The sequence below is a fragment of the Osmerus eperlanus genome, chromosome 18 (genome assembly GCF_963692335.1).
Source record: "Osmerus eperlanus chromosome 18, fOsmEpe2.1, whole genome shotgun sequence".
Classification (NCBI taxonomy): domain Eukaryota; kingdom Metazoa; phylum Chordata; class Actinopteri; order Osmeriformes; family Osmeridae; genus Osmerus; species Osmerus eperlanus.
The window spans coordinates 14,085,013-14,110,872 of NC_085035.1; the positions used below are offsets into that span (position 1 = coordinate 14,085,013).

The 25,860-nt window shown below is 43.2% G+C and overlaps 1 protein-coding gene across 3 annotated transcripts in view; it reads right to left on the reverse strand.

The window, feature by feature from the left end:
• dym (dymeclin) overlaps nucleotides 1–25,860 on the reverse strand; it is a 100,833-nt gene that overhangs the window by 54,848 nt on the left and 20,125 nt on the right. For all 3 annotated transcript variants that reach the window (XM_062484696.1, XM_062484697.1, XM_062484698.1), the window contains exons 7-8: nucleotides 25,558–25,683; nucleotides 882–1,024 (exon numbers count right to left, since the gene is read on the reverse strand). In XM_062484696.1, coding sequence (XP_062340680.1) covers nucleotides 882–1,024; nucleotides 25,558–25,683 — 269 coding nt within the window. The remainder of the gene's footprint in view (nucleotides 1–881; nucleotides 1,025–25,557; nucleotides 25,684–25,860) is intronic.

Sequence of the window (25,860 nt, forward strand, 5' to 3'; positions counted from 1 at the left end):
TTGATCAGACAAGAAGACACGCTTATCAACTCGATTACTATTGATCAAAACAGAACGAGGGTTCGGCTGTAGCCTACTTGAAACATACTATTGAGAACATATTCGCTGACATGCATTGCACGCGTGATGAACACAGCTTTTTTATTTTCTTCATCGTGGACTTTTTTTGCCTTTGGCGCTCTGGATTTGTCATTGGCGCCCAGGAAACGGCTTTGGGGCACGCCAAAATGCTCTCTATGCAGGAAAAACCCTGCCCAGTCCGACCCTGGTGGGTAGTGTGTCAGTCCTTTATGCATGTGTGCCATTTATTTATATTTATTTATTGAAATGTGTGTGAGTAAGTGTGTGTGTGTTGGGGTGGCACATAGTATCTGTCTCAGGGATTACAGAGCAGGATAGCACACCATAACCTGTGTTGTGAGCATAAAGAGACACACGATGACTGGCTGGCTGGCAGTATGATAGGTGACAGCAACCAACAAAGGATACTTATCTATAGAAAAACCCATGACAGCATTCCCATACTTACACACTAACAAGCACATGTATCACAAACACACATGCACGCATTTTCAGTCATACAGTCATAGAAATACCAGCCTGGAGTCTGGAGTCATTAGCATCAGAAATCCACTAGACACACTGGTCTGACCTCTTACTGTACCTTTGCTGCCTTTAACTGGTTGATTGCCTCTACACACACATACACACACAGGTAGAATGAAATGTTTGAAAGGACAGATGGGGAGAGATGTAAGAGAAAGGCTGTCATCTTGGAAATGTGAATCTCTGAGTGGGTAGTGCTACTGACGACAAACGGCAGCCACGGTAGCAGTGGCGTAGAGTGGATTTTCTGCATGTGTGTGTGTGCTTTGACTTACTGGCAACTCCAGAGGCCAGGCCGTAGAGCAGGCCTCCTCCATCTGACTGATTGTCAAAGATGTAAGTGGCCGGAGGCGGGCACTTCTCCTGTCGGATAAAGTTGTAGAGAAGAGTCTTGACTAGTCGACTGGTCAGTTCCAGACTGGGGGGACACAAAACAGTAAAGTCACAAACAATAGAACACCACATTGGAACACAGACACTGCATTGCAGCCAGGTTCACAGACAGCAGCACAGGCTTCAGCACAAACAGGTCAAACGTGTTAGTTCCCTTTCCCACTCCCCAATCAGCTGATGGGCCACACACCTGTGTCTCATCAGCTGATTGGGAAGAACTCATGGATAATTGGAGGCATTTTTAGTCATGGGATGCAGTCATGTGACCCATTCAGTCCTAAAGAAGATAGTGGACGAAGTTGTATCGCAGTTGAATTGTTAAAGATTTACATTTATTCATTTAGCAGACGCTTTTATTCAAAGCAACTTCCAAGAGAGAGCTTTACAAAAAGTGCATAAGTCAATGATCCATCCCATCCATCATCTTCCGCTTTTCCGGGGGTCGGGTCGCGGAGGCAGCAACCTAAGCAGGGAGGCCCAGACTTCCCTCTCCCCGGCCACTTCCACCAGCTCTTCCTGGGGGACCCCGAGGCGTTCCCTGGCCAGCCGAGAGACATAGTCCCTCCAGCGTGTCCTGGGTCTTCCCCGGGGCCTCTTCCCAGTGGGACGTGCCCAGAACACCTCACCAGGGAGGCGTCCAGGAGGCATCCTTATCAGATGCCCGAGCCACCTCAACTGGCCCCTCTCGACGCGGAGGAGCAGCGGTTCTACTCTGAGCCCCTCCCGGATGAGCTTCTCACTTTATCTCTAAGGGAGAGCCCGGACACCCTGCGGAGAAAACTAATTTCGGCCGCTTGTATCTCGTTCTTTCGGTCACTACCCACAGTTCGTGACCATAGGTGAGGGTAGGAACAAAGATCGACTGGTAAATAGAGAGCTTCGCCTTTCGACTCAGCTCCTTCTTCACCACGACGGACTGATGCAGAGCCCGCATCACTGCGGACGCCGCACCGCTCCGCCTGTCGATCTTGTGCTCCATTCTTCCCTCACTCGTGAACAAGACCCCGAGATACTTGAACTCCTCCGATTGGGTCAAGATCTCCTCCCCGACCCGGAGATTGCACTCCACCCTTTTTCCGGTCAATAACCATGGCCTCAGATTTGGAGGTGCTGATTCCCATCCCAGCCGCTTCGCATTCGGTTGCGAACCGCTCCAGTGAGAGCTGAAGGTCACGGCCCGATGAAGCCATCAGGACCACATCATCTGCAAAAAGCAGAGACCCGATCCTGAGGTCACAAAACCGGAACCCCTAAACGCCCTGGCTGCGCCTAGAAATCCTGTCCATATAAGTTATGAACAGAATCGGTGACAAAGGGCAGCCCTGGCGGAGACCAACCCTCACCGGGAACAAGTTCGACTTACTGCCGGCAATGCGGACCAAACTCTGGCACCGGTCGTACAGGGACCGGACAGCCCCGATCAGGGAATCCGGTACCCCGTACTCCCGGAGCACCCCCCACATGAGCCCCCGAGGGACACGGTCGAACGCCTTTTCCAAATCCACAAAACATGTGTAGACTGGTTGGGCGAACTCCCATGCACCCTCCAGAACCCTGCCGAGGGTATAGAGCTGGTCCACAGTTCCACGGCCAGGACGAAAACCACATTGCTCCTCCTGAATCCAAGGTTCGACAATCCGACGGACCCTCCTCTCCAGCACCCCTGAATAGACTTTCCCAGGGAGGCTGAGGAGTGTGATCCCCCTAAAGTTGGAGCACACCCTCCGGTCCCCCTTTTTAAAGAGGGGAACCACCACCCCGGTCTGCCAGTCCAGAGGCACTGTCCCTGATGTCCACGCGATGTTGCAGAGTCGTGCCAACCAAGACAGCCCTACAACATCCAGAGCCTTAAGGAACTCCGGGCGGACCTCATCCACCCCAGGGGCCTTGCCACCGCGGAGCTTTTCAACCACCTCAGCGACCTCAGCCCCAGAGATAGAAGGGCCCCCCCCAATGTCCCCAGACTCTGCCTCCACGTCGGAACGCGTGTTGGTGGAATTAAGGAGGTCTTCAAAGTATTCCTTCCACCGATCCAGGACGTCCCCCATCGAGGTCAGCAGCGCACCATCCCCACCATATACAGCATTGACAGTGAACTGCTTCCCCCTCCTGAGTCGCCGGATGGTGGTCCAGAACCTTTTCTAAGCCGTTCGGAAGTCATTCTCCATGGCCTCACCGAACTCCTCCCACGCCCGGGTTTTTGCCTCCGCAACCACCAAAGTCGCATTCCGCTTGGCCTGCCGGTACACATCAGCTGCCTCTGGAGTCCTACCAGCCAATAAAGTCCGATAGGCCTCCTTCTTCAGCTTGACGGCATCCCTCACCTCCGGCGTCCACCACCGGGTCCGAGGGTTACCGCCGCGACATGCACCGACCGCCTTGCGTCCGAAGCTCCGGTCAGCCGCCTCAACAATGGAGGCCCGGAACATGGCCCATTCGGACTCAATGTCCCCGGCCCCCCCCGAGACATGATCGAAGCTCTCCCGGAGGTGGGAGTTGAAGCTCCTTCTGACAGGGGATTCTGCCAGCCGTTCCCAGCAGACCCTCACATTACGTTTGGGCCTGCCGGGCCTGACCGGCGTCTTCCCCCACCATCGTAGCCAACTCACCACCAGGTGGTGATCAGTTGACAGCTCCGCCCCTCTCCTCACCCGAGTGTCCAAGACATTCGGCCTCAGATCCGACGACACGACTACAAAGTCTATCATTGAACTGAGACCTCGGGTGTCCTGGTGCCAAGTGCACATATGGACACCCTTATGCTTGAACATGGTGTTCTTTATGGACAAGCCGTGTCTAGCACAGAAGTCCAACAACAAAACACCACTCGGGTTCAGATCGGGGGGGCCGTTCCTCCAGGTTTCACTGTCATTGCCCACATGAGCATTGAAGTCCCCCAGGAGGACGAGGGCATCTCCGGGAGGAGCGCTTTCCAGCACCCCCCCCAGAGACTCCAAAAAGGGTGGGTACTCTGCACTGCCGTTTGGTGCGTAAGCACAAACAACAGTGAGGACCCGTCCCCCCACCCGAAGGCGGAGGGAGGCTACCCTCTCGTCCACAGGGGTGAACCCCAACGTACAGGCGCCGAACCGAGGGGAAACAAGTATTCCCACCCTAGTTCGACCCCTCTCACCGAGGGCAACTCCAGAGTGGAAGAGAGTCCAGCCCCTCTCAAGGAGACTGGTTCCGGAGCCGATGCTGTGCGTCGAGGTGAGGCCGACTATATCTAGCCGGAACCTCTCTACCTCGCGCACCAGCTCCGGCTCCTTTCCCGCCAGCGAGGTGACGTTCCACGTCCCTAGAGCTAGCTTCTGCAGCCGAGGATCGGACCGCCAAGGCCCCCGCCTTCGGCCGCCGCCCGTCTCACACTGCACCCGACCCCCATGACCCCTCCTGCGGATGGTGAGCCCACTGGAAGGGGGTCTCACGTTGTCTCTTCGGGCTGTGCCCGGCCGGGCCCCAAGGGAAAAGGTCCGGCCACCAGGCGCCCGCCATTGAGCCCCACCCCAGGCCTGGCTCCAGGGAGGGGCCCCGGTGACCCGCTTCCGGGCAGGGGCAACTGGGAACCATTGTTCGTTTTCTTCATGGTAGGTTTTTGAGCCACGCTTTGTCTGGTCCTTCGCCTGGAACCTGTTTGCCTTGGGTGACCCTACCAGGGGCATAAAGCCCCGACAACATAGCTTCCAGGATCACTAGGACACGCAAACCCCTCCACCGCGGTCAATGATCATAAACAGCAAATGTTTACTCCTCGACAGGTCTGCAAACGCCTTTGTAAACCGAGATTTGTTAAAACGTTTGTTAACCGAGACCGTCGAGGAACAAATCGAAAATTTAGGCCATTTAGGCTACTTTGTTGCCGAGCAGATGCCACGTTGTTAAGGTCAATGGCAACATCTCCAAGGCAACCGCTTGTTGCTAGGTCCGTAAAAACGTTTATTTACCTCTGCGAACTTTCAGGAGGTATATTAAACGGATTTATTAACTTTTGAGAACGTCTTCTGGACCAATAGGAACAGCGTATTGGTCCAATTATTACACTAGTATGTAAGAAACAACGAGGTTGGCCCCCAAAAACATTGCAGTGTACCTGTAGGAAAGCAAGCAACAATAATATAATTTACAGGGAGTACAAGTAGTTAACTCAGTTACAACTAACCAACAAGTTACAACTAAACAACAAGTCCCTCAGTAAGTGTCATTGTGTTCCTGGAGGAAATAAACTAACATCGGATCCAACAAATCTTTCTTAAGTACCGTTGAACTCCCGGAACAAGGGCGTATTTAGCCTTTTCTTGAAGGTGGGGAGACAGTCAGTATCTCTGATGGATGTGGGGAGATGATTCCACCATTGGGGGGCCAGACAGGAGAAGAGTTTGGGTTTGGAAATGGGCGCTCTTGAGAGGTGGGACCACGAGACGGTTGTCAGAAGAAGACCGTAGGTGGCGGGTGGGGGTGTAAGGCTGGACGAGAGACTGAATGTAGGCAGGGGCAGTCCTGTTCACCGCTCGAAAGGTCAGAACCAGGGTCTTGAATCTGATACGGGCTGTGATGGGTAGCCAGTGAAGGGAGATGAGAAGCGGGGTGACATGGGAGCGTCTGGGTAGATTGAAGACCAGGCGGGCTGCTGTGTTCTGAATCCTCTGGAGAGGACCTATCTGCAGCAAATGCTGCAGATAGGTCCAGCAGAATGATGACGGATGACCTTGAAGCAGCTCTGGCAGAGCTGAGATTAATGTCAGTTTGTACATAATAATACATTATTATTACACATAAACTCCAGATGGAAATGATGCATGTCGAAGGGTCTTAAGTTTTACTCATGCGCAGTACAAAGACATAATCATTTTCAGACGTTTCCGTGTGGGTGAGCAACTTTTGGAAAAAGCAGTTTTCAAACAAAACATATTAGTGTGGACGAGGTCGGAGAGCCAGCTTGAGACAAGGTGAGTGCGACGAGGAGTCGGAAGAGGTGAAAGCCACGTTCCAGCAAAGACTGTGACCTGTTTAAGTAATTGTGCTGTGCTCTATTTTTCACCAAGCAGAACTGACCCTGATTAGGAGAAGAGCGAGCAAGCCCTGAGCTGCCCCCCATGAGGAAGACCCTTACTTAAGAGTTTTTCCCTTTGTTCCATCTTGTGGTTTTGTAGGCTGCTCCTACATCCCACTTGTTGCCTTGCCCACTAACCCTTATTGGGTGTGCCTGCCTTTGGCAAGGCCCAACCTATATTCTCTCTCATATATATTTATTGGGTATGCTTGCATTTTTCAAGGCACTAACTATATACCTTTTTTGGAACGCAAACAATAACAGATCAGTTTAGAACATAAGGCCCTTAACTACATCCGGCTGGCAAGTTTCGTACATTAGTCGCTAGCTACGCTACCATCGACTTAACATGAGCGCATATTACCACCAATTAACTGGCTGTGAAAAGCAGCGATAAATTGAATCGTGTTCCCTGCCCAACCCACTGGATCAGTATGTTATTTATTTTAGGCTATAATTTATTTTAGGCTGATGTGAAATTGATAGCCTACCTAAGGTAGAGCTAGAGCTAACCTATCCTGATGTCTACCACCATTTCAAATAGTAACTACTAGGGGTGTAACAATACACTCTGCTCACGATTCGATACGTATCACAATACTGGGTGTACGATACAATACGTATCACAATATTTTCAACAACATTTTTTTTTAAACAAATTCGATTAACAGATTTTTCCAAAACATTAAACATTCGCAATAATTTTCTTTGTTGTACATACAATTTAGTTCACTCAGTTCAAGCGATTTCTGTGAATGCACGCATGATGCAGGTGCAGAGTAGGTTGCGTGCTGGTAGTGTTGTTTTTGGCAGCCTGTTTTAATTTTAGTATTAGTCTAGTCTGTGTCAAGCTGTAATAGTATTAGTTTTAGTCACGTTCATACTCTTTTTTTTTTTTTGTCTTTTCAGTCGACTAAAAGTCTGCGCATTTTAATCTTATTTTAGTCAGACTTATCCATGACTATTTTCATCTAGTTTTAGTCAACGAAAACTGATGACATTTAGTCTAGTTTAAGTCAATGAAAATTGTATTTTAGTCTGTTTTTAATCAAACCAGAAGTAGTCTAAGCAATAGTTTCGGGAGGCATGTTAATGCCAAAACCATTTGTTTAAATGTATGTATTGGTCTAGAATAAGGTATTCAAAGTCATGTTGTTGATGCCAAATTCAGTTCAGTGTGATTGCTATGTGTACAAAACTAGCTACAGTATTTGGCCAACAAGGGATGCTTAACATATGCAGTCAGTCAGGTAGGAACTAAGAAACCACTTTACACTCTCTCATACATTTACATTTAGTCATTTAGCAGACGCTCTTATCCAGAGCGACTTACATTAACCCTCGTGCTGCCTTCGGGTCACATGACCCAAAGGTTCATAACGAACCATCGTTGTGTTTACCCAATTTTACCCAATACAAAAACAAATAAAAATAATTTTCTTTTAACCTTTGCAATGTGGGGGGTCTGAGACAGCCCAACGGTTAAAAGAAAATGCTTCACTTTGTTTTTGTATGCGGTAAAGTTGTCGCAATACGACGGTGGGTCACAATGACTGATGGGTCAGAACGACCCGAAGATAACACAAGGGTTAAGTACAGGGACATTCTCCCCGAGGCAAGTAGGGTGAAGTGCCTTGCCCAGGGACACAATGTCATTTTGCACAGCCAGGAATCGAACTGGCAACCTTCAGATTACTAGCCCGATTCCCTAACCGCTCAGCCACCTGACTCCCTACATACAAACTACATAAAAACAAATACACACACACATAGTACACACACTAGTCACACATGTTAACACACTTTACACTCTCTCACAAACAAACACACACGCTAGTCACACACGTTTGTCCCAGTCGTTTTCAGCTCCAATGGCTAACGTTTAAAGCTAACGCCTAAAGCTAACGTTAAAATGAGACACATTAACCACAGCCTCATGAGTTGACGCGACTAAACGAGACAAAATAACGTTCTAACATTTCGTCTCGTTTTTATTTTGTAAACCACATTTCGTCTTGTTTTTATTCGTCAACAATATTGCATTGTACATTTAATTATAGTCATCGTCACATGACCAGCATTTAAGTTGCGTCTCGTCTCGTTTTCGTCACGTGATAAAGGTTTGTTGACGACGATATTTAGTCATCATTTTCGTTGACGAAAGCAACACTACGTGCTGGTAGCTCAACCAATAGGATCAAACGGACGTCATATTATAAAAATATTGCCATAACTCTGATACATATTGTAAATTTTGTGTAAAAATATATTGTTCCACGATATATTGTTACACCCCTAGTAGCTACCAATACAATTAACCTACCAAATATTATTTGGTAGAGTGCATTGACAGTCAGTAAAAAGGCTATTGGAGCCTACAAAAGTCTGATGCCTACAACTATTTTTAATGGGAGTCAACAAACAATGTACATATTAAGACAGAGACGGCTTAGAAAGACCTGAACTAGCTGTAATGTCTGCATACTAAAAGCAACATGGAGGGTTGCAGCGGACACTGCACGTATGGCAGGGTATGTTTATTTGCTGGTTACTTGTTGAATAACTGCTGTGAAATTGTAGATATTAATAAACACACAGATAAATGTTCAATATGATCTGTTGTTTTATAGCCTTGGAGAAGTGTAGTCATGTAGCTGCAATTCTAGTTGCACAAGAGCAGTGTGTAAAAAAGGTTTACATCACCCACCTGTCATTTCTGAACCCAGTGTATAGTCGAGGGTTAAAAAAAACTGGTGGATATGAGAGTCAGTAGCCTATAGGCTTACGCATGGTAGTGTCAGATCCACAACAGAGTTAGCTCTAATGAAGTATATTTATTGTGTTCAGGTGGATCCCTTGCCTCTTGCGCAAAATAATTTCAGTTTATGTATGTGAAATTAATGTGTCTTACATAAGGTTTGAACATAAGCTGTTCATTGGTAAGAGACAGGAAGGGGAGATAATTAAGTTGAGTTCAAAGGAATACGAGGTGCTGACGGCTCTGTGGGACGGTTTACCCTGGAGGATGGGTGAAGCATCTTATATGGCCTTCTGTCTTGATAGTGAATGAAATCTGGTTGGGCTTAAAGATCCTGTAAAGTGGACCTGGAAACGAGTTTTAAGTTCGCCACACCACAGAATAATGTGTTATTAACTACCCATCCAAATTCGAATGAAAAAATAACACAGACAAGTATGTTAAATTAGGCTTTGAAATTGTGAAAAAATCAGCAGTCTTCTCTGCTTGAGACTGGGGGGGCGTGTCGCTTGAAGGAGCTGAAGCTCTGCCCCTCGCTGCCTAGTGCCTACCTCCGACCCAGATAATGGATACTATGTCAAGCCGAACAAAACCGTATAGAATTAGAATTTATTTGTTCAATGAGTGAAACATACAGATGCATATAAATGAAATGTTCCCCTGAGCTGTAACAGTAAAAATGGACACCAGAGACAGCAGACAGTGAGCTCTCCAACTAGGCTACATCTAACACATTAGCTACCATTTCACCAAAATACCATCATTCTACACCGAGTAGCCTAATATCAATTTAGCGGTTTGCACTAACTCATAGCACTAACTCTTTTCCTCTGGAAAAGTTATCTAGTATAATTATAACAAGCACACAGAACTGAGTGATGAACTGCTGGCGGCGGTGGATGGTCCAGGTGCGACCGGAGGATGAACGGAGGGGTGATGCTCGGTACGGCTCCGCGCTGCAAGAGAAGCCGTGTGTTGGTGAACCCCGTCTGTCTCTGGTCCATGTTAAAACTGTCCGCCGTGAAATGGTCAGTGCAGAGGCAGCTGTTGGAGTTTATCCGAAGCTTTCCATGAGCGTGGCTCTTCACAAAATCTATTTTCCTTTCATTATCAATAGGGAACTTAAATGGCGTTGCAGCGCAGCTGAAGTTCTTGCATCCAGGGAAGATGCAGTTGCGGGTGGTGGGAGACATCCAGAAGCTAGCTAGCTAGCTGATGTAGGCTACAATAACAGTACAGCAGGAGGAGCAATTCAGTGATCTGACGTAGATAGGGCGAAATGACGTAGATAGGGCATTTTATGGCTCCGCCCATTAAAACCTGATCTGAAAACGGAAGAGAAACTGTTCTTCGGTTTAACTCCACATTTCAGTGTGACAAAGTTTTAGCTCTTTGCACATGCTTTCAGGAACTCATTTCACACGTATATAATGTACCTAGAAGCAAAACATGGAATTTACTTTACAGGATCTTTAAGGTATTTATGACCTGAGAGGGGAAGTTCTAGAAAGGGTCAATTGAAGACATACAGTAAGGTGCTATTGAAGCAGCTGCTTTGAACTTTTGCTATAGATATCTTTTCCTGTTTCATTGTTTGTAATTAATTAATTATTGTTTGAAAATGACCACACAAAGGACAGTTGACCATTTGAATGGCCAACTCCTGTAGCTTTATCACTTCCTGACCTAGAGAGAAATGTGACATCAAAGGAGCCTGGGACACCAGGTCATGAGGTTCTGTTGTTGTAATTGTCACTGTATTGTAATTGTTCTAGGATGACCATATGTTATGAGTCTATGTAAGACTCTCTGTGAATTGTGAACGGGACCACTCTGCCGAACAATTGTAGCAATACGTCCTCCGGTATAAACGGGTCACAGAGTACTCAGTTTCGTGCTGTAATACTCTAATACATAATTTGTATCAATCCAGCAAATCGTATCAATCTAGAAATACAGTGTCGTCGGAAAACTTCCTTTACACTACATCCGCGGTGTCGCCCTGTTCGTTGCGCAGATTCCGTATTTCTTTGATTAAACGCTGCAGCGTTTGTTACACCATATTCATTTTTGATGCTGCGTTTATTCGAGGGCAGCGTTTAGGGAGTCAGGTGGCTGAGCGGATAGGGAAGCGGGCTAGTAATCTGAAGGTTGTCAGTTCGATTCCCCGGCTGTGCAAAATGACGTTGCGTCCTTGGGCAAGGCACTTCACCCTACTTGCCTCGGGGAGAATGTCCCTGTACTTAATGTAAGTCGCTCTGGATAAGAGCATCTGCTAAATAACTAAATGTAAATGTTTATTTGAGGGCGGCGTTTATAAGAAATACGGTATTCTAGGCTATCTGCGCTAGCATGCTAACGTGTCTTTAGACAAGCTTGCTAGTTCGCTACATTAAATGTTCTTAGCTAGTTTGAACAGTACGGTCTTCTAAATCACCGATTAAACAACGAGCAAATGTAAATGTTAGCTAGACTAGCTAGCTCTATCTCATCTGCTTTTTATTAACGCTGATTTGCAAGGAATGCAAGAACAGCTAGATAACGAAAACATCTACCTACTGTAGCCATGTAAACTAGTCTAGCTTGCTAATGCAAGAGCACCTGCCTCTCAGTTCTTTCAACAGATAATCTAGACAGGCGTTAACAATAGGCTAGACTGCTATTCGTTTTCTGGCAATTTTGCAGTGCTCTTGTGTTATCTGTCAAACTCGCCCATCAAAATCAGTGGGTGGGGCTAGTGCGAATCTAGTCTGATCCATTGCGTTGGTCTGAAGTAGAGTGCCTGGATAGAGACGATGGAGGATCTTCATGAACTTTCTAGGGAGTTGGTGAGAGACATTTTAGACTTAGCTGAGGATGTGGAGGACCTGCTGACCCAGAGCATGTAGCGAATAAAGCAGAGTAACTTATTGAAGTTCTTGAGAGTTATTATGAATTCATGGCACATTTAAGAACACATTTATGGGCCATTCTACCGAATGGGTGACATTTGCCTGTAGTAACTTTTTAAAAATTAACTTCATTTTTTATCTTTTTTCAACACTGAATCTAATGACACCCATATTTCACTGTTCAAAATGTATATTGGTCAATCTTGGGTAACATTATTTAATTTTTGAGTGTGACTTTGTGTATAATTTTCATCATATAAGTAACAGGACTGAGGGTAACAGGACTGAGTTTTTAGCATAGAATTGGCATATACATGAAATATAGCCACATGGCATACATGCTAATAGCAAGAGGATTCAAATTATAGTGGTTAATCAAAAATGTATATATTTAAAATAAACAAATAACATCTAACAAATAATTGAGGTAACAGGACAGTACGTTGAGATTGAACTTCTCAGACATAGTTGCAATATCATCAAATTTACAGAAAAGAAAATGAGAGGACTTAGTTTTGGTCTTCCCATTGACTTCAGAAGATTCAGATGATGCAAACTTCCTGTTGAAAATGGGTCTTGTAGAATGTTCCAAGTTTTCAGCGGGGTGAATGTGTTAGGGTAACAGGACTGAGTGAAAACCCAGGTACACAACTAAAATGTGTATTTTATCTAAAATATTATGGATTTCTCATGAAAAAAACTATTTTAAAGCATAGATTGGATATAAAATCACACATCAATGCAAAACAAATAATATTTAAGGTTTTTAATTATTATATTTCATGGTAAAGTATCGAGATAGAGAGGGGGGACATGCAACAAATGCATTTTTTTGTGTTCTATGTAGTTTTTATTCATGTTTTTATTTATAAATTTTGCATTTAGCTTAATGTGCAGGACACTTTGCTTAATAATAAAATGGATTTTAGAGTAAATTTTCGTGCATTTTTATACATATAATGTCCTGGGGACAGAAATTTCACCCATTCGGTGGAATGGCCCTTATGTATTTGATTCCTATTATGACACATTTAAGTAATTATTTAATGGTGTATTTATTTAATTCATTTTGGCACTTTTAGTCCTCCATAGGTTGCAGCTACCTAATTATGTTGGATTCCCTGGATCTTGACGAGTTCAACGCATTCTATGAAGTACATTTCTGGTTGAATAGATTGTCCTCCATTTTGAATTTTAAGGAAGAAAAAAACGCCACTCCTCCGATCTTCCCCAAAATTGCCACGGATTATCTTCTAGTGATGGGTCCTTCACGAATGAGCGAATGAGCTCTTGCAGGTGGATGTCGAGAGCTGGCTCGCATATCTGAAGAGCCGACTCTATTTTTAATAGATTAATATAGCCTATAGAAATTAAATGATTATGAAATAATGAATGATTTTACTTATATTTAACATAATTGACTAATTCAAAGAACAACAAAAATAAATTATATAGGCCTGAACGTGCACACACATTCGTATAGACTGATCAGCCTCACATTCTGTTCCTGTCAATCATACACGCGGTGTCAACCAATTAACTCACACACACACAGTCAGACGAGTAGTCGAAACTCGGAGGAGAGCCATAGCAAATCAATGCATTTTTAAAGACATTGTGGTTAAGGTAGAGTATGATTTCATTTAATATTTTAGAATTTAGAACATTTAGAATAGTTTTCACACCTATCATAGTCAAAGTCATAATTAAAACATACATTTTTTTAAGAGCCGTTTGGAAGCCAAAAGAGCCGGCTCTTTTTAGTGAGCTGAGTCACACGAGCCGGCTCGCGAAAAAGAGCCGGAATGCACATCACTATTATTTTCAGAACAAGCCTCGCACAACTCAAAAGTATTTTTGATTTTCAAAAACGTTTGTCCAGTACAACCAATCAAAATTAGCAGCAAAGTCATAAAACAGGAAGTTGGGTCAAATCTCAGCAACTCTTTGAGAAATCAACACCAAACTTGGTACCTCAACTCGGAACGCTCTTCTACGGATGTCCAAACAATTTGGTGTCATGTGACCACTGGGAGGGGGCCGCAGGAAGCTAAAATGCGTTTTGGCAAATAACTGTTGATTTGTTTGCCTTAAATGATTCCTTTGTCTCGTGACATCTTGGGAGATTCCATGTGTGAAACATGTTAACGTGCGATACCAACCAAATTGATGCAACCGCCATTTTGAATTCCTTAAAAAAAAAATGCTTGGCCCCCTCATTGCTGCTTGCTATATTTGGGGGCCAAATATAGGGGGCTTTTCTAATTCCTGCCTAACATTATAACAGCCAATGAGCATTTTACAACCTCTTACATGTAGCTGCAATGAATGCATAGTTTAAAGTTGTTAAATTAGGCTAAGCATCAACATGTAGGCTAACATCAAGTAAGCCTATAGCATATAATTTCCAAACAATTACACATGGCTCTCATTTTTAAATACTTGGACTGTGTCCTGACAAAAGGTAAACCGCGGTTTTTCGGATCTACAAGAAAACACATTCTAACACCCTTTGTCCTTCACCTTTCCCGGAGAGTACCTGTCCAATTAACTGTCAGTATATCAATGACGAGTCACGTACTGGAAGGAACTCGAGAGCAGTGTTGCCAACTTAGCGACTTTCTCGCTATATCTGGCGACTTTCCAAACCCTCCTGGCGACTTTTCCTGTCAAAAGCGACTACTGACAAATCTAGCGACTTTTTCCGGTGTTGTTGGAGACTTGCTGGTGTTTTAGAGACTGACGTGAAAGCACGGATAGTTTTGCAGTAGGTACTGTTCTCAACGAGCAGCGGGTGCTGCCGTGAGCTCCTCTGCCGTCCCAAAACACTCACAGGCGGTCAGTCTCACTATAGCCTCGCGTAGCACTGCTACTTTCCTTACTAAGGAGTTGGCAACACTGCTGGAGAGGCAAATCATACGAAGTTAGGCACGTGTTAAGTATGCTAACCAAGGCTGCCAGCTCTCACGCATTAGCCGTGAGACAGACGCATTTCAACCAGTTCACACGCTCTCACGCCACACCTTGAGTAGAACACAGCAACATTTCGGTTGGAAATCTCAGTCCAAGGTTTTTTGAAAAGTTGGCAGCCCTATGCTAACGGTAATACATCTAACATGATGGGGCATCTACGCCGGATATACAGAAAATACAGAGAGAACACTGAAATGGTAATGTTTTTTTCTTCCCCCTAATGTGCTAACAAACCGAAACCGTGACCCACAAAACCGAACCATGGGCTTTTTGAATTGTTGCACCCCTACTGGTTACTGTCTATAGAACAACTGCAGTCCAAACCCGCAACGTGTTTGACATCCTTTAGCCAATAAATTACATTTTGCTGAATGGTTGAAGGGCTAGACAACAAAGCTCTAATTAAATAATCACCAACAACACAGAAATGAATGACAGATTGACGAAGGCATGTAAATTTACCGGCCTGCTCCGTGCAAGAAGCGCCATCTAGTGACCATTACGTGTCAGTAACCACCTTCTATTAGGTAAAACCGTCTCGCCGCTTCTAGTGTTAACCAATGATTGAATGTCACTTAGGGGGAAGGTATGAAGGCAGATGCTTCAGATCTTGATTTGTCCCAGTTTGTCTTTTAGTTTGTTTTTGAAAAGTTTGTTTCTTTTGATATTTCAGGTAAATGCTTTTTGTTTTGAATACGCTATACTTTATGGGTTAAATAAAACAATGAAAAGAGGAATCTTTTATCCTGAGCCTCAACCACTTCTCATGGGCCTTGGTATCCATTTCTTTTTATAAAAAATCTAATTCCACTCTTGTGTGCAGAGAAAGGCAGAATGTGTGTGTGTGTGTGTCTAACAGCTAGGCAGTATGTGAAGCAAACAAACTGGCTAGCTGTTTCTCAGGATGGGATAACAATTCAGGCCTCTGCCCCGTATACATGTTTTCCAGAAAACATAGATAGTGCCTTTTTATCAAAAACATTACGTTATTAAATGGCAACAGAAATTACCTAATATTTGTTAAAGATGTTGAGAAATCTGATTTGGTAACCTGCATATTGTCCAGCTCATGTTTACACCAGGGATGGAAATTAGCACCCACCACCAGCCAAATGCGGGTTATTTTGTGTTGTGGCGGGTAAACTCGCTTCACCTACCGGCCACCGTGGCGGGTAAATACAATTATTACACGGCTGTTCTTAATGCTGTAGAATGCCCCATTCACTTGAATGCGTACTCCGTTGCTTAGCCACGTCAGCTGATTTGAAGTCTAAAGAATGTTCAACGTCTATGAAGTTCAACGTCTTTGGCAAACTATTTCTCTGCTGATCAACACTACGAATGGTAACATATAAATTGTAATAAGACACACTTAAGTTTTTTTGGGGGCAAGTAGCCGTGTAATAAGCGGGATAATGTATAGAACGCCGTTGTCATTATCGGGAAAATAAGCCCCTTCAGAGCGAAGCTACACCGTGCAGTACAGTGCTGTTCGCCCTGTAGTGGAAGAAGAACACTCAGGAAAGCACCTCTGAAACTTCAGAATCTGATTCTGATGAGCAGGAGTAAACTGTACTGGGAGTGGGGAGGATGGGTGGAGGAATGTTAGTTTGTGGTTTAACCTGCCCTACTCATTTAATGAAATGTATATCAGTTCGTGGTTTGTGTATGTATGAAAGAGAAAGTGTCAGTGTTTCATTGAGACTGAGATTAAATAAACTGCTTAAGTATTGTAGATCTTGTAGTATTAATTTCCACATGCAGTTACACATTGTCGGTTAAAAACAAGAAAGTGGCTGGTAAAAACATTGAGCGGCTGGTAGATTTTGAAATCAAAAAATGTAATTTCCATCCCTGGTTTACACACTGCCTGAGGTGCATTGATATGCATGATAATAATATGTAACGGAAGTTGCCCAAACCATGGCCCCTGATGATTTTCTTGATTTGCATATTTGTAACACGGTCCAGTCAAAAGGGGCTCTTGTCGTCATTTCGTATTGTCTGCTCGAAGCCGAAAACATATATATATATTTTTTTTTACAGTTTTCTTTTTTTTGCATATTACAAAAGTTAAAGTGTTGAAGAAACTACTCAATATAATAAACAACAAGTTTAGGATCACTAAATACTCTTAATTTGTTCTTGTTTATCTAAGCTTCCAGTTGTGGGCGCGTCATGCATGATTTGATTCGTATCACTGACAAATGGGTCTTAAAACGTATCTTTTTACCAGAGCATTTAACACATTTTTATCTCAGAAGGGTTTTATTACTTTTATTACTTGTATTATAGTTTTTTTGATTTTATGTAAAGCACCTTGAGCTGCAATTCGTATGAAATGTGCTATATAAATAAAGTCATTATTATTATCACGGTGCAGCTGTATGTAGGCTGTGTTTGTCTGTACAAAGTACGATCCCATCCCCCCCTCCTAATCAAGTAGTGAATCGGCCGATTTGGTTTCGAGTCAAGTACCCTTAAATATAATGTTTCACAACTTTCAAGCATGCCTTCTGCATGTTCGCTGTACATTTTTGTCAGACGTTTGTTTTAGCCTACATCCACGGACTAAATAAAATGAATAGGATAATATTGGGCATTGCATTGTACACAGGATTGTAAGGCTGGGTGTCACCCTGCCCCCACTTCTCATATGCTAAAATCTGGAGTTGCTGAACGGACTCTCTTGTATTTTACATAACAGCTCTGATTCTCATCAAAATGTTGTCTAAATAGTTTAAATCAATCATTGGAAAATAATTGAAATTACATCACATCACACTAGTTTGACGTCATCATCTGACATGTTAGCATTTGATTGGCTGTTGCATGACACTAGTTTCACAAAAAGGAGAGTTGTATAACTGTTGTAGCTGAGTTTCAGACACATTTCAAGTGTGTTGCAAAGTTCTTTACATCTCAATTGCCACTTAGTTTCACCAAGGTTTCAATAAACTAAAGTCATGTGAAGGTTTTACCATGTAAAGCCAGCCTTAGAGTTAGTTATGATCGAGTATTATCAGGACTAGACTGGAGGGACTAATGCACAGTAACCGTGATGCATTTGATGATTAAGATGCCAGTGAAACACGCAAATGCAGATTACTTGAACTATAGATAGTGCCCATGATGCAGCTAGTGATGCCAGTTGTTCTCAGCAGCTATATTTCTCAGATCACAATTGAAATTCTCTGGCATCTCTAAAGTACTTGTTCAACCTCCACATCTATTTTAGTCACTTATGCACATCATAAAAGCATTTTCTCATTATTCTAAACAAATTGCCAATGCTCTGGTACATTCATACAAATTACTATGTAGCCTGAGGGGTGTTTGCTATGTTTATTGTAACGTTTGTATTTTTTCCTTTGTGCAATGCAATGCATTTTCTGTATCGCATTCTCATGAATATGACAACAATTGACAGAGGAGACCAAATTTGTACGAACGTTGTTCCTGTCGCTATATCCAGTGTTTCCCACACATAGACTAATTTGTGGCAGTGGCCCACAGAATCAACACCGGCCGCCACATATTATATTTATTGTTATATATTTATGTTATTTTTATTATTTATTTTTTACGCTATTTAAAACACGCAGCTTATTCGTTCAGCTGCATTTCCTTTCCCTGCTCTTCCTCCGTCTCTCTGTCACTCATGCGTCTCTCTCACACACACACACACACAGTCACAACTAGGGTTGCCACCCGTCCATTAAAATACGGAATTGTCCCGTATTTGAGAATAAAATAGCGCGTCCCGTTTTGAATCAATACGGAACGGGTTTTGTCCCGTATTTTCAGAGTTGTCTTCAACGCAGCATCCCATGCAAATCATCCCACCCGCATTCTGTGAAGACTCATCCTATTCCTATCCTATTGATTGGGTAATACTCGCTGCCATCGTTGGTTTGATTGGCCATGACCCTGAAACAAACCAATCAGAGTCAGAGGAGGGCGGGTCTCTTGGTGGAGAGTATCTGGAGCTCCAGATACCCCTTCCCGCGTAATAAGAAGTACACTTATAAAAAGAAGTTGACATGCTCCAATACTGCACATACTGTCCAGTGATGTTATCATGTTCATGATGTTCATGGAAGATCCTTTGCAAGTTTCCTGCACTATATCTATTTTTTCCCAATATACCTTTTTGAGTATCAAAGCATTTGTTTAATTTAAAGTTAATAAGTTATGGATCTGTTAATTTAATAAGTTAATAAAATATGGTTCACATCTTACAAGTTCCTCCAAAAGCCTATTTTTTGTGGTCTCACTGTCAAACTTTGCCATTCCCCCCGAGGCAAGTAGGGTGAAGTGCCTTGCTGCTCCTGGCATTCTCTAATCCCTGCTCTCCTCTCTCTGTCCCCCCCCCACACACATCCCTTGTGGTGTGGGGGGTTTGAGTTGTCAGCACCTGCCTGGTCGTCGGTCAGCCAACGCTGGACCTGGTCGCGAGTCTCCCGGTCCTGTCCTACATCTATAAAGTTGAATAATGGATTTTGGTGTTTTAAAAACCCATCGACACTGTATGACTATGTTTAGCCTGTGTTCTGCTCCTCTCTCCCACCAACCGTCTCTGGAGGAGGGGATCCCTCTCTGAATTGCTCCTCCCAAGGTTTCTTCCATTTTTTTTCTCCTGTTGAGAGTTTTTGGGGAGTTTTTCCTTGTCTTCCTTGAGGGTTTAGGTTGGTTGAGGGGCAGTTCTATGGGCATATGTGAAGCCCTCTGTGACATGCGTGTAAAAAGGGCTATACAAATAAATTTGATTTGATTTGATTTGCCCAAGGACACAACGTAATTTGGCACGGCCGGGAATCGAACTGGCAACCTTCAGATTACTAGCCCGATTCCCTAACCGCTCAGCCATCATTGCTTTGTACGCAGCAACATTTTGGTTGGCCCCACCAAATCTCACTTCAAGGTTTTTTGGCATATATGCAGAAATTGTTTACAATATTTTCAGGCTTCAACCAGTGCTGCTCAAGAAAAAAAAGACAGGGTCAGGGAGAGAAAGAGATTCGTTAGACATTGAAGAAAGAGTAGGAGAGGAGGACAGCATCCGACATTCTGCTGTGAGAGAGCCAGCTGAAGCAACAGGTGAGGTGGACAAACAGATGTAGAAACAGGCAGGTAAGAAAGCAAGTCTCAGGACAAGGGAACTCATTTCAATTCTTCGGTTTATGGCAGATAAGACTTGAATGGGAAGTGAATTTTGAATAGGGTGTTAAATGTGTGGATTTAGGGTTTGGCATGGGGATTCTGTGAAGGTGTGATTTATTTTTGATTAATATTTAATATAATAAAGTTCTGTGTATACCTCATACCTTAAGAAACCGACCAGGGAAGCTAAAGTGGTAGGAATAAGTGCCATTGTCCATGATGCCCGCTGGTGATATATATGTCATAGTTGATTTGGTGTTGAGTTTTGTGTGCATTTGCAATGTGCAGGTATTGACATCAGTACACACATTAATTTATGTAACAAAATTGCCTGATCTATACTGAAAGTATCCACTTCATATTGTCGTTCTGTTAGCTAGCCAGCATTTCATCCGTAAAGGAAACCATTTGAAAGCAGCTGATTCAATGTTATGCTAGCAGTAGCTAATAACCTTCCAGCTATACCTACTGAAATAACCCATGTACTTTCAATATTTATTAGTTAGCTAGCCAGTATTTCATCAGTAAAATAGTCTTGGATTTTCTATATCGCACTGACATGAATAATATTATTCCTGTGCCTGTTTTCGGCTCGCTATATCCATATTATTTTGGCTCGCGAGAGCCAGCTTAGTGCAGCTCAGTCAACTCAACACGGTTGAGAGTTGAGAACGAAGCGATCAAAACCGGCTGCACATTTTTTTGGGGGAAATGTCTAAATGCTTATGCAAACAACATAAATCGCGACACTGCACTCCGTTGAATTATAAAAAAGACACCTGCAAAATATGGACTTTGCAGAGTGCCCGGTTCTCGAGTTAATCGTTGGAAACTCGCTGCCCTAAAATCCCATTCAAACTACCGATAGGCAGGCAGGCAGGTAGACAGACAGATTTCTGGCATTATTACGCCTGGGACACACTGGCTCCGAAGCGATTAGCTGCGAAGCGCCTGGAAGCGCCGCTTTTTGTCTTTCAGCTGCATGTTTTCAAATTGGACCGGCCACACAGGCTGCGAAGGGCTGCAAAGCGCCACGATTGCTCGCACTCTGCAGCCATCGTTTCGGCAGCTGGTTGAATTTTTTCGCGAGACGTTTTCAAAATCGGCTGCAGGATGATAAAATACACCATATTAGTTGATATATTTGAATAAAAAACCAAGTTATTAAGATTTTACTACATTAATTGTAGACATTTATAGTGAAAAATATTCTACGTCTTCAAACAATTCTCAAAGTTTAAGAACAGCACTGGAACTCAGCAAAGTTTGACGCAAAGTGTTTATTAGAATTCAGAGTGACAGAGATTCCAACAAACGTGAGCAAGATCCCGGGATCAGACTGGAATTATTCGCCGGACATTTCTCTTATATATTTTCTAGTGCTGTCAAACGGTTAAAATATTTAATCGCGATTAATCGCATTAATGTCATAGTTAACTCGCGATTAATTGCAATTAATCACACATTTTTATCTATTCTAAATGTCCCTTGATTTCTTTTTGTCCCATTATTTTTTCTCATTTTAATGCTCTTATCAACATGGAAAAGTGGATCGGATTGCTTAGTGCAAATGTTTTTTTTAAATTGAAAACAACATTGCAATTGCCTGGCTTTGACGAGGGGGCGGAGAATTCGCATCAGCTGTGTGCTTGGCCATCAAGTGGTATTTCAGACTGGATGTGCTGCGATGATAGCTCAGTTCACAACGACAAAACACACAGATCACTTTGGTCTTGTCAATGGAACCATTTGGCAACTTTTTAAAAGTAAACTTTCCATTCAGAATCTTATTGGTATCCATTTCGGCGTCTTGCGCTCGCCATCCACACAAAACGTAACTTTAGCCTATTAATCTTTAGCCGACTCGCAAGCCCAAACAAGTGTGTGCGGCATGCCTGTTGTTTTGTTTCCGGTCTAGCTAGATCCGGTGTGGTGTTGTAGTTTTTCTAGCGTCAGTAGTTGTTGCAACAGCATGTGAATAAAAACGACAAAGTTTGCTAGGCCAAAAAGAACGTTAATCTTGCGATAAAAAAATTGCCGCCGTTAAAATGGGTTTGCGTTAACGCCGTTAATAATGCGTTTAACTGACAGCACTAATATTTTCCCAATTATTGGGTGTGCTCAAGCCTTCGGCGAGAGCACAACCATTTTTCTCTCTCATGTTTATTTATTATTATTGTTTATTTTCCCACCCCTAAGGATCCCTCAATATTTATACTACATAGACAACGTCGGTGTCAAAAGGTTCGTCTTGGTAGCGATTGCGTTGCTTGTATTTTTATTTACGTTCTGTTGCATGGTTTAAGTTGAAATTACGTTTTTGTGGCGAAAAGTGAAGCTAATGGTGGCTAACTTGCTAGCCACAGTCACTGACGTTATTGACGTCAAGAAAACACGCGGGACTACCTGTAGCAGAACATTCGTTTAGCAGCTCCTTAACTTCTGGGAGATAGCTAGGCTATAGCTTTACTGCAAGGCAGCTGCAGAAACGCCACAAGCAAAGAGGCCAGGGTGATAACTATTTAGTCATTTTACTTTGTGATATGAAACACAATTGTTAAGTGTAATGTACAATATAAGATAATATTATTAAAGAAGTACATCTACTTTCGGAAACAGTAATCTCCTATTTCACTGAAGCATTAGCAGGATGACATTAGTCTCTGTTGCCCGGGCAACACATACTACAGCGGTCTATGATGCATCTGTTTTCAATCGTTAAAATAAACATTCCTCACAAATACATTTTCGTTGTAGGATTTATTATGACATTAGATTACAAGTAAACGATTTGTTGGGGAAATTATCATTACCTGTGGTTTCAAATGTCAAGTCTTTCAATAGGTGAAACTATCTGACTACTAACCTGAACTTCATTGCCACAGCCTAAACTTTGTCAATCTGTTCATGAAAAGACGTAATTTCATCCTAAACCGTACAACGGAACGTTAAATCGAATTCAAGCAACGCAATCGCTACCAAGACGAACACAGCAGTAGTCTAGTAATGTACTATAGTAGTACAATTTACCAGGGTCAGCTTCTCCACACAGGGTTACATCGCATTTTGCGTTGTTACTGACAATGATCGCTACCAGTGAGCTTTGTATGAATGAGCGATTTTCCACTAAATAAATGTCAAGCTTATTTACATTTTTGGGGGTATATTTTCAGTTAGCAGATGGTACTGTTTGAATCGCAATTCCATCTGAGATAGGCCTACTGCGGGTGACAACGTCGTTGTTAGAATAAGATTCAAAGGAGTCTCTAGCATACATAAGACGAGTGAATCTTTTAAAGGACACTACGGATAATTTAAAATTAAACAACAATAGTTGTAATGAATTAATTCAATATGAGTAGGCTAAATGCCTGAAAATATCACGAGAAGGGAAAAACTTAAAAGGACGTTTAAGTCATAGAGATTAGGACCACTTTTACACCGGACTGCCCAATTCATTTGTTTTGACTCAACTATGAGGCTGCTATATAGCCGATCACCATTCCCTCTTGCAGGGGAAATACTGTTTCGTTCTACACTTCACTCTTAGTATTTTGAGTTGTAAATGAGCAGCAACAAATGTATGCTTTTAAATCTATGTCATTTTGTTGTATTCTGTTCAGATCTGATTGTCAACATAATAATGATGTAAGACAATTATTTCTATTTATTTTATTAAGATATGAGATGGATTCATAAAGGGTAGGCATTATAAGCATGAGCTTCAGCCTACACCTGTTTCAGACTGCTGTAAATATGCTTTTGTTTGCCAACTCAATTGTGTGAAACTAAGTTGTTTGTCTGAAATAAACCAAACTTTCAAATCTACGTAATCTTTATAAATAATGAGTATGCATTTTTATATAAAATATACAAAAATATCAGTTGTAAAAATGTCATTAAAAAACAGACCCCTCTGCAACCGACGCAAGCAAGCAGAACCTACAATTTCCCCAGAAATGTTACCCTCTGTAGTTTTACGATGTTCTGCCATTGGTACAGTACAATACTTGATGGTCACCGAATGCATTATCCATTCTTACCCTGCTGGTTTCCTTGTCCTAGGGGATTCAGATCAGGTGTTTTTTTGCATAGAAAACTCTCCCATTTTTAGACCTACTCTGGCCTTGAAGGCCAGTTGCTAGGTTCTGGGCATAGGGCCATAAATGAGCCACATGAGATAGCTGGGTTTTCTTGTTTTCTATGACAGAAGCATATACTCAGTCTTCTCTCACACTCAGCCCCTAATCCAGTAATTTAGCATTTGCTAAAAAGGTGATTAAGAGTTTCATTCTAAATCATATAAATCCATAATCATAATCTTCATAATTACAACAGTGTGATGCTTTTTTCCACAACACTAGGGTGAACATTTGTAAAGTTGTAGACTTTATAATATTTTTTTTTATATTACTTTGGAGGCCTACGTACTTGACCAATATTCACCCTATATAAAACCTACTACACAATGTTGGTAACGAACGGCTGTTCCATGTGGTTACCCTGATACAAACAAATGAAAATAAACAGATTAATCTGTTGAGCCAGCATGCCCATAGTTGTTTCTGAACGGTCTGTCTATTGGCAGAGAAACGAGTTGTCACACGTTGCACACAACACACACGCGTGCCGTGCACACAACACACACGCGTGCACACATACCGAGAAAGAACCCCCAAGTCGGTATAGAAAATCAGTTTGAGAAATTCAAGGAGATGGACGACATTACATTAATTCTGGAGGTTGAAAAGTTTAGGGAGTTGTATGACCCCAGGGCACCAATTTTATAAGGACAACATAAAGAAGGTTAAATGCTGGGATGCTGTTGGGGCGGCTGTTGGATCTGTGCTGCCAAAACTTTAGAGGAGCTTAAAGACTTGGTGACCGGCGCGGAGAAATGTACGTCTGGTGTGAACAGCCTTGAGCCAGTTGTAGCCGATCGTGACGCCTCCGGGCGCTTCTCAGCCAGTGTATCCCAGGCGTTAGAGAGATGGAGAAAGGAAGAGAGGGGAGAGAAAGTGGGATAGATATCCCTTTTCCAACAACGCATTTTGGGTGCTGGTTCGGAGCCAGTGCTTAATCTCAAACCAGTTCTTTCTCTTTCGACAGCCTAAGAACCGTCTCCGAACTAGGGAAAGTGGATCTTAAATAGCACCAAAACATTTCCGGTCTAGAAGTTAGAAACGCTTGGGGCGGAGTTACCGTGACCAACAAGACAAAAAGAATCCTTTGACTGCCATTTCTATAAGTGTGTAAATCAGCATCTGAATTCAAATGTGACGAGAAATGGGCAGTATAGTCGCTGAAAATGTGCTTATTTTATTGATGAAACGGTTAATTTGTAAATTTGCTCCGACTTTTCGACAACCTAGCTAGCATCAGTGCAACGTCAGGGGCTGGGGGCGCTAGCGTTGCTGGGAAAGATGAGACGTATACAGTGACGTAATTACGTGGCTCTGTGGTGGCTCTCTAGCCCGTGGAAAAGCAAACCGGAGCTCCGAACCGGCTCTAGCACCAGCTCCCAACTAGCTCCCAGTTCACGTTGGTAGAAAAGGGGTGAGAGGGAGAAAGGTGAAGCTGGGGCCTCTACCCTGGACTAAGATCAGTTAGTGGGAGTCAAGCACAAGTGGCTCTGTGGTAAGATTATGCAGTAGCTCCCATCTGGTTACACACAACTACACGCACACACAGGTTCTCACACACTAACACACACACACACCCACCATCTGCCCTTCATGATGTGCTGGTAGATGAGGCTGTCTCTGATGATGTCCTTGTGGAAGAGCTGGTAGGACAGCAGCACCAGTAGTGTGGTCACTGCCTCAAACAGGATGCTGTACGTGATATCACTGTAGACACACACACATGGTCAGTTGCATGCAGGTAACAAGATATTGACCCTCTCTACACAGCATCTGTTGGCCAGTGTCACTCAAGCAGTAGGCTCACCGAAATTAGGATGTTACATATTACATTTTACACTTGAGTTCCTCCTCAGTCCCACCACCTTCAACTCTCTGTGATAA